The following is a 15,939-nucleotide window of genomic DNA, read 5'->3' on the forward strand; positions in this document are numbered from 1 at the left end:
TCCTGGGAAGCCAGGCTCTGCATAGCCCCCGGCTCCACTGGATATTCGACTATTTATTGAGCTTACTGGTGGGCAGGGTGGCTGCGGGTCCGTCCTTTCAGCAGCAGTGACAGGGGCTCTGCTCCACACCGGGGGCAAGCATTTGCTTCTGCAGGGGTGTGTGTTTTTCTCAGCCCGTGAATGAAGCGTGCTCAGCAGTCGCGGCCCCAGACTGCATCCTGAACTTTTAACTGATTAGATTTAGAAGAGGGAAGGAAGGATGTCTAATTGTTTAATTTCCACAATTATAAAAATATTTATAAATAATTAGAACTGATGGCAGCAATTACACTGTGATTAAAGCTGGTCTACACTTCATCAATGGCCCTTCAGTTATGTAGCCTTATTTATTTATTTTCACCACAAAAAATCCATTTACAGTGGCATTGCTGCCAATAATGAATCATACTTATTCAGTGCCTGCAAAGGACTCATTAATCTGATGATGTTGCTTGTTATAGGAACGGTGCTGCGCAGAAAATGTGGTCACTGGACTTTGGCTGGAGGAAATTTCATTTCAGTGGATAGGAAACCAGAGCAGAACTCAAAATCACAACATCTCTTCCCATGGTGTGGTTAAGAGCTCAGCGTTTAAGCCAGCCGCACATTCCCCTCCTGACTTGCTGTTAATTTTCCCTCCCACCCCTCGTGCAAGCTGGGCATCGCTGGGCAGAGGGATCATTTCTCTGACTGCCATTCTTTTAGGATGAGGTTGTGTCTGGTAATAAAAGAGAGGGACCCGCAAAGCTGCCCCTCTCAGAGAGAAACGTTGTCTTTCCAGTCACTTTTCCTGCCTCTGCAGGAGACGTGGGGCCGTCGTCATCCGTGGCTGGGGCTGGTGCTCGTGTCCGTCCCGTTGTCCCGTGGGAGCAGCGCCGGGCTGGGTGCTGTGGCTGCGGCACCCACCGCCTGCCCATGACCTCGCTCCGGGCCAGGATTTAGGTACCAGAAAACAACACAAGCTCTTTCCCCCCCCCCCGGTTCCAGTTCAGCAGAGCACTTGAAAATATGCGTAATTTTATATCAACAATCGGTCCCATTGAGGAATTCGCTGCGGCTGCTGTACCTAAATAGACTTTGCCTTTCACATGAGCCCCTTGGCTCCCAGCCGTTGGCTTTGACTCAGCAAAACAGCCGATCCCCTTCGAGCACTGCTGTCCCAGCCCTCCTCCCGCTTCCACAAGAGCACGGCCGCACGTGGGATTTCATCTTTCCTAACACACATCCTTGCCGAGGTGCAGAGCTGCATCCCGGGATGCCCCCGTACTGCCCAGCCCAGAGCATCTGCAGTGTCAGCCGGGGGATCTTGACAGAAATGACACCCTTGACTCTTGGCCAGGCTTCGTTTTCAAGCCACTTTCCACCAAAGCGGCTCTTGGACTGGGTCCTTGTGGGAAATTCCTGGGGGGATGGATTAGCCGGGGCTGCACCCAGGGTTTCCTTGGCTCAGCCCGCCCCATCCCAGGTGTGATGAGTTCCCGGGATGTGCTGATCCCAGGGCACCTGGTCCTGCTCCTCCCTCCCCACAGCCCCTCTCCTTTTAATCTGCTGGGCAGACTGGTGTTCTCCAGGATGTTGAAGTGAGTTGTGAGCTGCAGTGTGTCATGCTGGCAGCTCTGCAACCTGTTCAACTCCTGTTGACTTGAATTTAGAGAAACAGCTCCCTCGTGGGCTAACAGAGATGCTGTGGGGAGTTATGAGACAACCTTCCCGCTGGAGCAGAGATGTCACCGTCACCCCGGCAGACACTGTCCCGTAACCAGCTAGCCGTCGCGGCAGCTCTGCAGTGAGTGCTTTAACATGTGTTTGTTAAGTGTTTCTCAAGTGGCTTGTTCCAGGCTGGGAAAAGGCAGCTCTGATGTTAAAACAATGGGCTTTGGCTTCCAGTTGCCAGATTATTTTTGTCATTTGTGGATGTTGAAAACTGCTCACGTGCTGTTGGTAGGCAGCCCGTGGGAAGGGCTGAGGTACCTGAGGCCTGTGCAGAGAAGGGGACAAGAAGTTTTAAGCTCTACATTTATTATTTGTGAGAATTCGCTGCTACTCTTGAGGTGTCGTAATCATCCTTTGCAAGAAGTGAGATGAGAGCTGCGTGGTTGGGGCAGGTTAAAGCAGTGCTTTAACCTGTTAAGCAGTTAAAGCTGAGCCTCGCAGGAGTAACCAGGGGTGCCCCCGCTGTGCCAAGAGCATCAGCTACAGCCCACGTTTCCAGGAGGGTGTGTAAAACCAGAGCGGAGCAAAAAAAAAAAAAGAGGATTTAAAGCAGGGATGAAGGCTCTGGCAATTTCTTGTGAGCTATTGCAGCTGGGGGGGTAGAGTGTGATCATAAAAAGTAAAGGTGAGGGAAAGTGAGAGCCGATGACAGCGATTTGTAAAATCTGAAGTGTGACAGCGATTCAGCAGCTCGGGAGAAGGGAAGGGAGCGAGCTGTGAGGGATGGTAGGTCGTAAATAAAAAATTCGGCTGGGTTTGGGGCTGTCACAGGCAGTGAAGGCCGGGAGCTCCAGCTGGATGGAAACATCTTTCATACAGGAAAGGTCAGAGGGAAGCCATTTCCCATCAGTTCTTCATGAAAGTCTCCACAGAATTAATGACACACACTGCGATGCAATACTGAAATATTTGACCTATTTTTCTACTTTTAAGGCCTGCTGAAAAAGTTGAGGCACTATAAGAGCTTCCTGTATACCTCCAGTTTTTAGAAGGAGGAGGGAGTAAATGTTCATTTGTGACTCGCCATTGCACTTAGTACCTACTTAGTGCTTTTTTTTTTTCCCCATAATAATTTATGCATGTGGCATTCCTCTGTTCTGAAATAGGCCAAGAGACACAGGCAGCAATTGCTGAGCCCGTCTGCTTAAGCTGTATAAGCCTGAACCGTGCACACAGTGTCCAGTTGGCAGCTAAGATAATCAGCCTACAGGCAGTTTAAATGCTCGTTACAGTACATTTTATTCGTCAGTATTTAATAAGTAATGATTCTGAAAAGCTTGGAGCGTGGTCTGTGCCCATACCATCTCCTGCTGTGTTCCTGTCAAAATGGATAAGTTAAACTGGGTTGAATCTGGTCGATTTTTGGATGAATACCCACCAAGGAATTTCTAGATGCCATAAGAAGGTACAGCTATTGAGTAGGAGGTGCTCTTTTGCTTGACTTAGTCCTACACAGTGTAAAAAAGAAAGGAATGGCTCTGTGCTGGGAAGCTGGGCATGGCTTTGCATGGCTGTGTGTGTGCACAGGCAGCGGGGCACAGGGTCCCCTTTGCTTGGGTTGCAGGGGGTTACACCACCATTGCACAAGCACCTTCAAAAGGGGCCACGTTGGCCAGCTGTGCTTCATGAGGGAAAGGAGGGTGAGATTTCTCTGGTGTCCCTTGACAAAGTGAATCTAGAAGGCAGCAGCTCCCGGCAGGGAACAGCTTACAGAGCTTGAAAACAAGTTCTAAAAGCCTGTGTTCCACTAGCTCCAGCATGGCCTCAGAGGGCTGCGGCAGGCTGGCTGCTCCGGTGGGCTCGCGTGGCCTGTGCTCTGCACCGTACAGGGGCTGGTCAGAAGTCAGGGTTACTTGTGAAGCTCTTGAAAGTAGTAAAATAATCTTTACTAATAGTGCTTTATGAGCAAAATGGTCAACTGCTGCAGATCCAGCAGCTATCCTTCAAAAGCAGATCGGAGTAAGTCTTTTCTGGGAAGAAAACTCCCATTATCTCAGTGCTTTGGCAATTTGTATCTTGACTTGTTACTCATCCGGTGAACTTGACAGGAATTTACAGCTGGTGTAAGAGGATCATCTGCTCGTACAGCACAGCACCTGGGGCCAGCAGAGCTCTGCCATGAGGATTTGATGCAGCTGAAGGAAAGGATGCAGCAGCAAGCAGGCGGAGGAGGCTCTGCAATCCTGGCCACTTCCCCCCCGGGACATACCCGCTGCTTTCTGGGGAGCAGTGGACAAAAAGAGAACCATAAAAGCTGGGGCCTTAATTCTCCTGACTGCTGGGCTGTAGGATTTGTTATTAACCCTCTCTCCTGCCTCACAGACCCAATTTCACTTTCCACTCTGCTGGTGTCTGCTCATCAGCAGAGCTCCCACGGGTGGAGCAAAATGGAAAGCCCTGAGTGGGTCAGTGTCCATTAACTGGTGTGTTGTACAGTTTTGCACAGGGCAGGCTGGAACACTTCAGACAGAGAGGGAAGGGCCTTTAGTATTTTTAAACCACAAAGGTTAAACACTTCTATTAATATCTGCTAGAAATTGCTCATAGAGATTCTGGCATATGTCATTATGGCACATAATTCCACTACAACTGCCTGCCATCTTTCCCTGAATTGTTTATAGCTCCTTTACGTGCTCTGAGCAAACTGCAGCACAAAGCTGTCGTGTGTCTGGTGTCACCACCAAGAGACAGACTCTTTGCACTAACAGCTATGTGATAAACTTCCTTTTTTTTCAATGAATTACTTTATCTTGTGTGAACACTTCATTTTATGCATCATTTTTACAGTCTAAGTGGTCCCTGAACAGAGAAAATCTAGGGGTGCATGAATGATGAGGTTTTGCAGTTGTTCAAAAATGAATGTAGGATTCCTAAATCATCAGCTAAAAATGAAAAGAACATCACACAACCAATAATGCTTTCACAGCTGCTCTTTGGTTTTCCAATTTCTGCCGTCAATTTATTAGCAAGATCTTGCTCCGTACTTTTTGACTCGAGGCCTTGTACAAATCTGGCAGGTCACTTCGTTGTTAGGGCTGTAAGTTCCAGGCTCACACACCACTGCGAAGAGAACACAGTCAGCGTTTCAGCCAGCTCCCCTCCGCCTCAGCCAGGCCTGGGACCATCAGACAGCACCATGTGCCTTCCCGGCATTGTAAGGGAGATCTCATCCTTCCCAATCTCACTGAGCCTGCCTCTCGCTAAATACCCCGAACTCCAGAACTAGCAGTATGTGCTGCTGGCAAAAGATCTTTTAAAACAGTTGAGTGTTTTCTAGCAGTGCTACCATTAAGGTAATTGTTTCTTATTTGCTCTATATCCTGAGCGTAGTCACTCACCAGTGACCTGGAAGAAAAAACACTTCACTGCTTCCACTCACTCTATTTGGAAACACAGTGACACCTACAAATGCACTAACAAACGCTGCCAGCTTGTTTTCTGTTCCTATCAGTTTTTTTAAATCTGCGATGTGAATGTCTTTCCGAAAGTTGAATGGAAATTTCATTGCTTTTGACATTGATATTTACCAAATACTCTTCAGAGAAACCAGTGATCAGAGCTAATCAGCTATATTTAAATCAATATATTTTATATTTACCACAGCAACTAGCGCAGTTCTTGTGGGTGATATCGTTTTTCCCAAAACCTGGTCGACAACTGTCAATGTGAGTAACTGAGAAACTGTTGTCCACATAGTGTATTGTAGGAACAGTTTGAAACTCGTGCTTCAAAGCATACGTCTGCTTATTGAAAAACTCTCCAATTCGCTCTCGTGCCTAAAATTCAGAAACATTGGAAGAATAAAAAAGTCAGTTGTTTTTTCTTGATTTTAAAACTCAGTAAATACTTTATAGTCCTGATTACCACACACACTGACCTGTCACCTTAACTGGGAGCCTTCCTTTGGCTTCAGAGGGCCTGGGATCAGACCCAGTATGCCACCTGATAGCATATATTAATGTTAACAAGCCAGAGAGAACAGATTTTAGAAATCGGCTACAGTAGATTTAGTTTAAATTGTATTCCATTTACCAAATCATAAATCAAAGATTTAGTTTAGAGAACTGGAAGTTCAGTATGCTACTGTAAACATTAATGTTTATAATTCTTTATTCTTAGAGGTAAATATGAGGGAAGAAATAAGCCCCCCCCCCCCTTTTTTTTTTAAGCTGCTTGGATCAATTTGACTTTTAAAAACAGTTTTCCATCCTGAATGGCATTATTTGAAATCCATGAATTGTCATTTACAATGATATTAATCCCACAAAATCCAGGTGAAGCTGGATTACTACCAGTCAAATCTGTAGATGCTAAGGCAGAAATTTGTGTTAAATATGCAGAGAAGACACAAGGGTGGCTGACACAGAACCTCTTGAACTCTCATGTTTGTCGCATCTTCACAATCATAAGGAACCTGGTGGCAAACTTCTTCCCATCCTGGTGCAAAAGGATTGACTATGGGTTGGGGGGGAAAAAAAAGATACATTTAATTTACAATGAACTCAAATACCTCAAGCAGGTGTCTTTAGGTTCATTTTGGAAAAAATTGACAAACAAAATGCATTACTGCTTTTAGCATCACTTCATCCTATCATACTCTCTTAATTTTGCCTCTAATTTGTGAAGAATGGAGTTTGGTTTTGTTTGTTTGTTTTCACCTGTCACTGTCTGCAGTCAAGATCATGTTTTGAAACAGTTCTTTTGACTGGGTGCATTTGAATGTTGAAAAATGAGTGACTGATAAAAGGGGAAAAAATATATTTAGTCCTGGTGGTTTCTACCCAGTTACTTGAATTGCTTTTTTCCAGTAAGAGTCAGAGGTCAAACAATAAAATAATGTGGGGAAAAATATGCTGGCAGTAAGAATGGAACCAAATTCTTACACAGTATCCTCAGATTTCAGAAAGGGCTGAAGTTTCACGTAAACTTAAAACCTTTGGGTCCTCAGTTTGTTCCGAATGTTTCTTGACTTTACTGAGGGGAAAATGGCCAAGAAACTGTTCCACAACCTCTTGGATGGTCCCTCTTGGCACATGACGAGAACAGATACAGCAGAGAATGTGGTCAAAGCATTAATGAATAACTTCCTTTCCTCAGTGATAAAACATCTCTAAATTAGGGCAGCCATCAGGGTTGATTTAACCTGTTTTGCAAGGCAATACAGCCACATCAGTGTTACCATAAGGGAACTGTGAGGCTCTTGCTTTCAACCTCTGTGCAGTTTCCTAGAATCAAGCAAAACCACAGAGGTCACAGACTTATTAAAAATCAAATAATGAAAAACAAATATTTTATATTTTTTACAAAAAAATATAAAAATCATGGCATCTTAGCAGCTACCTCCTTTCAATAATCCTTTCCAACTGCACACCTTGAAAAGTAGCATTTCTTGCTAAGGTTGCAAGAAGTACAAAACTATAAATTCCACATATAAACTGCATTTTAGCTCCATCTGTGGGCTAGCGAGAAAAAATACAGGGACTCCAAAAGAAAGCAGGGAAACAACTTCTGAAGGTATACTTGACTTTAATGTATTTCAGGTGTTGTTTATAGAACTCTCAGGTTGTTTATAAAAGTAAATGATCCCTCCCAAACAATGAAATCTGTTACCTTGAAAACTAACAAATAGTTCGTGCAGGAGGCCTTGTTTTGGTCTCTTGACAGAATGGCATTTGTAGGATGACTCTATGATGTGACACGTCAGATCAGAGATGATGTTATTTAAGATTTTCTTTAGTTCCTCAAAGAACTGGCCGTTAGGTGCTAACTCGCATTCCCTTGTAGTAAAGCGAACAAATACCTGATATGCATGGTCAGCTTCCCTGTATGCTTTAAGGAAAACAGTTTGTGTGTGAGTTCTGCGGTGCAATTACACATTGAGTCTTATACAGAACCTTATCATCTGTATCAGTGTACTTTGTATCTGAAATACGGGCTCTTATTCAAAAGTAAACAAATAAATAAAGCTTACTCATTAACCATAACAGAACAACCTTATCCTTGCCAGAGCTGACTCAAAGAGTAAGAGACATTTTGGTTTGAAATGTACAGGAATTTACGTGCTTATGTTATGAGGCTCTGATCCCAAATATTAAAACAAAAAAGGAGGTAAATAGTAAAATAACACAGAACTAGCATGTCTACAAAGTTGTGTAACTGAAATGAATTTGGATTATGCAAAAGTATTCTATGCAATTATGGTGCATAGGAGTGAATTTTTTAAAAATTAGTTTAGAAGTTAGTGGTTCTCAAGCATTTTTGGACACGTTATTTTATGGGTGGGGAGGTGATATTGGTGAACAGTGGTTACAAATGGTGGAAGAAGGCTCCAGTGTGCTGCTTGAGCTGTTGAGGCAGAGGGCTTATTCTGCACCAGCGTATGTTTGGTTTGGTAATCTCTCCCACAGGAGATTGCACTCAGACATGAGCTTCCTTTTCAGATCTTGGATATCGTTGGAATTATTGTAGTTCACTTTGTTCTTATTAAGGGTAGAGTTTATTTTATTCTTTGAGTGGTCATATGTTCGTGGTAGCAGTTATTTAAAACTTTTTCCAAACCTGGGATGGGGGTTGTGCGTGTATAAATATAAAAAAATTATTTTATATTCTGGGATAAAATGTTAACTAATTATTTCTTTTTATCAAGCCTTGCAAAAAACATGCACTTCATAAACGCACCAAACTACAAAGGCTATGTGCATTAGCTTGCTAGTAAGTTAGCAATCTTACCGTATACCATGAATTTATATGCCTCAAACACTACTCTTTCTTCTTGTGTCGTAGTTTCTATGATTTTGTGAGAGAGAGTACAAGTGTAGGCTCCAGACATGGACTCCTTAAAACCCATCACCATCAGCTTTCCTGTTTTTGTAAGATTCACATACATTTGCCCTAGATTAGAAACAGGAGATACTTGATTACTGGAAATGTTCAGTTTCTAATGCTCTGCTCATTTAGAACGTTTGAAGATGAGATCTTGCTCTTGTACATAATAACAGTGATTCATGTTAGTCTGAAACAGTCTAAAATTTATGACCTTTAGGACTTATTGCAAGTTTCCTTCTATCTCAAGCATTTGTAATTTTTTTAGGGGGAGAAGAGAAACATAGTCTAATGTCAGAGCTCATGGAAAAATTTGACAAAGGACCAAGTGACTATTTGGACCCACCATCCTGTTGCAGAGTGGCATCAATAGAAACAGGGAAAATACGTGATTTCATGTACAGTAATCTACTTAGCCATTTGTGGTTGACTTTTTCCCTTGTAAATAGAAAACAGAAACTATTTCTCTGTCTCAGCGTATTTTCCTGATCGCCTCCCTGCTCCCCAAGGCAGAGGCTGTTTCTAAGTTTGTGAAAAAGTACTGTAAAAAGCCTGTTCTATTAGTGACCGGGGGAAAAAATAGCTAAGGCAGGCACAGTGGAAATCCTTTGTAGTTCGAACAAAGTGACTAACCTTCTAAATTTTTTCCATCTGGACCAATCCACAAATACTTGGGATCTATTACTTCTTCTCGAGAACGAGCCAAATCCATACATACTAGAAATGGGCTATTTGTAAACACCTTAACATAAACATTAACTGCAATACAAGAGAACAAGGTAAATGAAGTGAAATGCTTCTATTGAATGAAATCACCAAAATACTAATTTTGAAAAATATATTTAATGTAATGCAAGGTTTATTTTTCATGTTTGGACTTTGAAAAGTGTAAGGCTAATCTTTTATCTCCTTTTGCTCTTTCTAATATGATGGAACTGTCCGCAGCGTGCTGGGTGCTGACTGTGTGGAGGAGACACCCGAGTGCCACACAAATCATGTTGCAGGGTCACAAAAAGCACCAGATTTTGAGCCTGTTGCTGAGTGGGACCCTCATTTAGACATTAAATTTTCAGAAGTGCTTATAGTAGCACCATGGGACAAATATCTTTCTAAACCCACCTCCCCTCATTACTGTATGCTATCAGCATCGTATTCTGGAGTCTCCAGCACTGTGTTTAGCTAAGCTTGGTTGTGTCACTTCTCTGTGTAGCGGTGTCTGCACCATGATCACGATGCTTAAAACTCCATTTTAAAAGTTCAGTAAGACCTAAATATATATATATGTAAAAAAAAGGACGAGTTTACCTTCCTGTTTGGTGTCGCCATAAACATAATTCTTTTCAACTAAATCAATAGAATGTTGCTCTTCCTTAGGTACAGCTCTCACTGTAGGGAAAAGGACTTAGAATATTACAGAGAGAAATCTAAATGTGTGATTGTTAACCGTTTATTTTGTCCTAGCGGGTTTCTGTCTCTTGCCTTACTTTTTCTTTCTCCCCACGCCCTTTTCTTAAAAACAAGGGCTCCCACTTGCTGCTGACTTGCCAGATTTTGTTCCTTTAGAGCCCAGGTTGCAAATCTGTCTTGATATACCAGGTTCCAAACTAGCTGGGCCTTTCTCTTTACAAACAGCCAATAAAATAGTTAAAAAATCTAACTAGAAAGCTAAGGCTCTTCACAATGACCCCAAGGAGAAGCAGGAGGGGTGCAGTGTGGTGACTGTGGGAGGGTATCGAGTCTTTGAGTATCTGTGAGCCTTTGCCTTTTGGGAAACAGCGGGCAGATGTGCTTATATGACCGCTCCCCAAGGAGATATGAAAATCATTAGAATTTGTGCTGACTTTTTCAGGCCACGGAGGCAGACTAGGGTAGCCCTGCCTGACCACTGCTGCCCCAGACTCGGGTCCAGAGAGATGCACTGCTGGGATCCACACCTTCCCCTCTAAAAGGGGTTTCATCGTCAACTGCTGAAGGAAGGTCCTGCAACAGGCTCTCCACAGGCGGCCGGCGCCCGGCGGCCCGAGCCCCACTGCTGCCCTCTGAGGAGACCCCCGCCTCGGAGGGGGCACCCATCGCCGCGGCCCTGCCCCTCCCTCCCTCCCTCGGTACCTCCAGTCAGAGCACCCAAGCCTGCCACCACAGCCATCATCCCCAGGAGACCCCCCGGGGGGGAGCGCGGCCTCCCGCCGCCCCCGGCCATGCCACCGCGCGCGCCGCCGCCCGCCCTCCCCCGCGCCAACGGCCGCCGCGCGGCGCCAACCGCCCTCCGCGAGGCGGGTGGGGGGGGACGGGAACGGAACGGGACGGGGCGCGCGCCCGCCGCTTCCCGCCCTCGGCGCGCGGCCGCCGCTTCCCGCCTTTTCCTCTCCTCAGGGCCGCCGGGCGCGGGCGGGCGGGCGGCCTCCCCTTGCTCACCGCAGCGCTTCAGGCGGGAAGGGTGTGGGGAGGGTGTCCCCCAGCTCCTCACTCCGCCGCTTCTTTTCTTCCTCGCCCACACCCTGTGCTTTTTAAAAATTCTTTTGTTTGGTGGTTTGGTTTGGTTTTTTTTTTTTTTTTTTTTTTCTGTTTTTGTTTCAAAGGGCTGCAAGGTCTGTGGGCCGCTTGGCTAGTGGGGGAGGGCCCCGCTTCCCGGGTGCCAGCTGCCCCCCTCCACCCCGGGGCTCCTGCGCTGTCACGCCTCAGCCACATGCTTGAGAAACTACCACGTCGCTCTTCCACAGTGCGTAGTGAAATTTATTTTTGACTCGAAGGTGGTGTTTCCAGCTGCGTGGGCAAGGATAGGAAACTACCGGGGGGGAGGAGGGAATAGGTTCAGGCATGGGCTGTGGTCTGTCTGCTCGGTGCACTGAACCTGCCCTGTAACCGCAGGGGCGGCTAGGCTGGCGTCTCCAACTCCACGTTTTGAGGTAACTGCAAGCTTTGCACACCCGGGTGTTCTTCAGCTGCAGGTTTCTGGAGCAAGTCATTATGGGACACGCGCTTTCAGCTTCAAAAACATTCCTGCTGCTTGCTGTGAGAAAGACGGAAAATAAGAGCCGGGCCTATCCTGTTGGCTCGAAAATAAAGCCGAATGCCACATTATTACTTCAAGTACTCAGTGGTGTTTAAGTCAGTTACAAGTTTTGGAAGACTTGCTTATGACTTTTAAGCTCTTAAAAGTAGAAATATTTTGTTTCTAGAGTGAGTGTTATAAAAATACTCAGGAAACAGCTGAACAGGGAGAGGGAGGGTACTTGCATTTGACCACACTGCACATCATGAGACACTCAAGATCAGGAACTGTGGCCAAGCCTCTGGTAATTAGCTAAATCATATTTATCATGCAGCCCCAGACCATGCCAGTGTCCAAAAATGATGTAGTTTGCATAACAAATATGGAACCAGTCAACACAGGAATTATAGTTATTTTTGTAGATAGCTGTAAAAGTTTTAATTCAATGTTTCCATGTAAAAAAAGCAGTTAACTTACAAGTTTTCTCTAATAAAGCATACTAAAAAAAAGTGTGAAAAAGAAGGTATCAAATTATTGATGGAAAATACTTTTACTCAAGCCTGGTGGCATTTTAAAGTGGTGTCCCTCTCATTTCATGTCTTGCAAAGCTCCTTGCCCTACTAAATGTGTGCACTGCCTCATTATTTCACTTCTCTCTCTTTGCAGGAAAGCAGCCACGCTTTCTTCTTCCTTAGACCAAGGTACTAACTCTCAAGTGGTCGGTTAAGGTATAAGAACTATGTCAGGGTTTTCATTTTTAATTTCCTTGAGCTGCTGAACAGTTCATAATTAGGACCACCTCAAAAGATCCAGCGTTCCCATGTGTTGAATGTTTTCAGTTTTACTCAAAGTTAACATTTCACGCTTATGCTGTATAGGCAAAATGATTCAGTTTTTAACGTGTCTGCTATAAACTAGTCATATTTCAGTCTGAATATCCTCTGTTCCTAAGGATGTTTATAGCCTATTGTCATGTAACTGTCCTACACAGCCCATCAGTCCCCAGCTTGTTAATTATTGTAAAATAATATCTTTACTATAGAGCTTTGTCTGCAGTTTTGAATCTTTATAAAGTTAGGCTCCTGGTCTGTGTCTTCAGTCAAATGACTCATTCCTTTTCCAGTTTATGATATTTCAAAGTCACAGACTGATAAATTGTCATTACAGATTTGTAAGCTCGGGGAGGGGGTGGGGGGGGAAGCTGGTTATCTTTAAGAATAGGGTGATGGCAGGGGGGAGGATTTGCTAGGACAAAATGTGAAGTCATGTATTTATGAATTACTAGGTATTCTTGCTAACTGCTAGAAGCTCTGTCAGGAGGAAATAATAGAAGAGGGAAAAAAAATTGTAAACTTGATCATGGTGTGAGTAGATATTAAAAAGGCAAATATTTTATCCTAGGAAATAATGTAGAGAGATTTCCAGGAGTACAGGGTCATGTGAATGACCTGTGCAAGGCTCTGGAGAGATGTTACCTGGGATGCAGAACACAAGTTTTGTCTCTAAGGTGGGTCATCTAAAGCAGGGATAATGTGAAGGAGGGCCATGATGAACATAGTGGCATTTTTTATAGGCTGGCAAACCCAGGCTGTTTTGATCTCTGCCCTTGAAATAAAAGCAGAGGAAGACATGACTGATTATCTGATGGTAAATGTGAGGGGAAGTGAAGATTTAAATTGGAGCACAAATCTGGCAGTAAGAGAAAAAGGCCGTGAATAATCCTGGGATGGAAAACAGAAAGAGGTTTCTGATCACCACACAGTAGATTCCAGGGCTTCCTTAAAGTTCATAGGAGCAGAAAACCTTCCTAATTATTAAATGCTTCTGGAAGGGGAATACAGAGATTATCTGCAATAGCAGAGAACTGGGCTTGATTATCCCAGATATCTTTTTTTTTAACATTGTATTTCCAGAACCTTTTTCCAAGTGATGGAAAAGCATCAATTTAAGAAGAGTCATTGACACAATGCAGAAAGTAAGTAGGAGAATCATGTTTCCATGTTGTCTTATCGCACACCTGAGCTATGGTGATTCGCACTCGCTGTCTTTGGTTTTAGACAAAGACACTGTGTCTTTGGTCCAAGTGATTGGGTCAGATCACAGTTTCATTTGTCACTTCATTAACTTGTAGATTCTCAAGTTGCATGAGTATTATTCCTGATTTCTGGACCGCTTTGTGGAAAACATACGTAGTAAACGAACAAAAATGCACTAAGCCTCCATCAGTCTTCCTACCCTAAAACATTCATTTCTCAGTTTTAAAATATAGCTGAGTTGCAGGGCCCGGAAAACCCAACCCCAAAGCACAATGTGATGAAATAAGTATAAAACTGTAATAAACAGATGCAGCAATGACCCCAAGGGTCCAGAAGTGCACCTGCCCTAATCATGCTGAAGACCGTCAGCGAGCCTTCCGTCTACAGCGTCTTGGGTTTGTTGTTTTCCTTTTTCTCTCTCAGCTGTCTCTCTGGCTCATCAGAGTTCAAAGCTGCAAACATTAACTATGTTGATATCAAATCATGCCAGGTACGGACTGTTCTGTACTGATGCTCTGTGCTGATCTGAGATCTAGGCCAGCTATTGCCTTTTTAGGCCTTTTCTTGGTAAATAGCTCTGGGCTTTGGTTGAAGCAAAATGCCATGACTAGTGCTTAGCTTGCACATAAAGTCAAGACCGCGTTGGTCTGGCACAGCTCATGCTTCCTCGTGAATCATGGAAGGGTTTGAGTCGGAAGGGACCCCTAAACGTCATCTGGTGCTGCCCCCCTGCCGTGGGCAGGGACATCCTGCACTGGGTCAGGTTGCTCAAAGCCCTGTCTGAGCCCTGCATAGGGTGAGCCTCCTTTCAGAAGGCTGTCCTAGATGTACAAAAGTCATTATTTAACAATTCCCTCAGTACTTTGAAATTCCTATTTGCTTGAATGTATTAAACGACTTTGTAACTTGATTTTCTTCTAAACAGCAATGCTATTTTGTTGAGAAAAACAGCTAACTTAAGTTTTATTTTACTCTTAGTCATTTGACTTTAATGTACAGTCCGAGGAGTGCGATCTGTTAACGAATAATGCAAAGAAAGCAGCATTTGTTTAACAGTTGAGGCTGCCTTACCATGTTTACATGATGTGTAAACGGAGCCAGGACAAATTGCACACAAAGGAAATTAAGTGTGTAGAAAAGAAGTTACTCTTCCATGTGTGTGGGCATCACAGCGTGCGATTGCCACACTAGTTCCAATAAAGGCTTAGACTACTTGGCTCTGCAGTGTAAAATAAAATGAGTCAGAAGCCTGCCAACGCAAAATAGCTCCGTGTCACCCTGCTAAACCCTCTGCATGAATAGCTGTTGTCCCTTGAGTGACCTAACCCAAGTCATCGCAAACAGCTTTCCCGCGCTGTTTTGGGTGTTAGCGCTTGCTGTGGGCTTTAAAGGTGAAGGGCTCCCTAAAATGTTCTGTAGTGTTTCTGACCGGCTGTCCCTAACAGGTTGCGGATCCATTTGTCTTGCTGGTGACCCTTCTGCAGGAGGGGCTGTCAAACGGCTTCCCACCTGGCAGCGCTGAGAGAGCTGGCGGCAAACGGAGCGCTCTTGTCAGACATGCTTGCAAGTGGAGGTGAGACGTGGGTTGGAGGGAACTGCTGACCTAGCTCGAGATGCGGTGGGCAGCTGGGGATCTGCGTGATCACCTAGCTGCCGCGTCCCTGAACGTGGTGGTGCGTCGAAGCCCTCAGGGTAGGGTTACTCCTGTTAGGTTGGTTTATTTCTCCTGGAGCTGCTCCCCTTGGCCCCACTCCTGACGGTATCCCTGCCCAAGGACCTGCGGTGGCTTCTTTACCTGTGGAGCCACCACTGATGGTGGGGAAAAGAACTTTTCTCCCGTGGAGTTGCAAGGGATGTTTTCGGTAAAGCGCAGGGTTCCCCATGTCTCGTGTTGGCCCCTTAGCGTGTTGTGTGAGGGCAGGGGTGCTGCCGGCTCTGCCTCCCTGGGGTTCACCGGGGGCTGCTTTCAGCCTGCTGCCTGCTTGGCTGTCGCCTCGCCTGCAGCCTTTGCCGGGCTGCCGGAGGAGACCGCGGCGCTCGGGTGGGCATCACTGTCCCATTCTGGAGATGCCCTTCGCAGCCTGAGGCCATTTGTCCTAGGAAAACGGCTGGGACCTCTCTCAGCCCCCCACCCCAAAACACACGCTTTGCCCTCGGCCACCCCCGGCCCGCCGCCTTCCCTCCCGCTGGACTCCCGGTGTCGCCCGTCGAGTAGCCATCGCTGAGCTGCGAGGCGGGCGAGTCGCCGGGACCGGGGCTGGGACCGGGTCGGCTCCGCTGGCCGCCGCCCGGCGCCGCTCTCCGCCCGCCGAGCGCCGGGCCGGATGTCGCGGTGCC

General features: G+C 45.5%; 1 protein-coding gene across 1 annotated transcript; it reads right to left on the bottom strand.

Moving 5' to 3' along the window:
* Window positions 1-4,592: 4,592 nt before the first annotated feature.
* On the bottom strand, window positions 4,593-10,774 carry ZPBP2 (zona pellucida binding protein 2). Its single transcript, XM_069786138.1, has 8 exons — window positions 10,684-10,774; window positions 9,880-9,960; window positions 9,208-9,333; window positions 8,482-8,643; window positions 7,363-7,581; window positions 6,122-6,207; window positions 5,351-5,528; window positions 4,593-4,812 (listed from the first exon to the last, which is right to left on the bottom strand). Exons 1-8 carry the CDS (start codon window positions 10,772-10,774, stop codon window positions 4,715-4,717), a joined length of 1,041 nt encoding a protein of 346 aa, XP_069642239.1. The 3' UTR covers window positions 4,593-4,714.
* Between the last annotated feature and the right edge of the window lie 5,165 nt (window positions 10,775-15,939).

This window comes from Haliaeetus albicilla, chromosome 7, assembly GCF_947461875.1.
Source record: "Haliaeetus albicilla chromosome 7, bHalAlb1.1, whole genome shotgun sequence".
NCBI lineage: Eukaryota > Metazoa > Chordata > Aves > Accipitriformes > Accipitridae > Haliaeetus > Haliaeetus albicilla.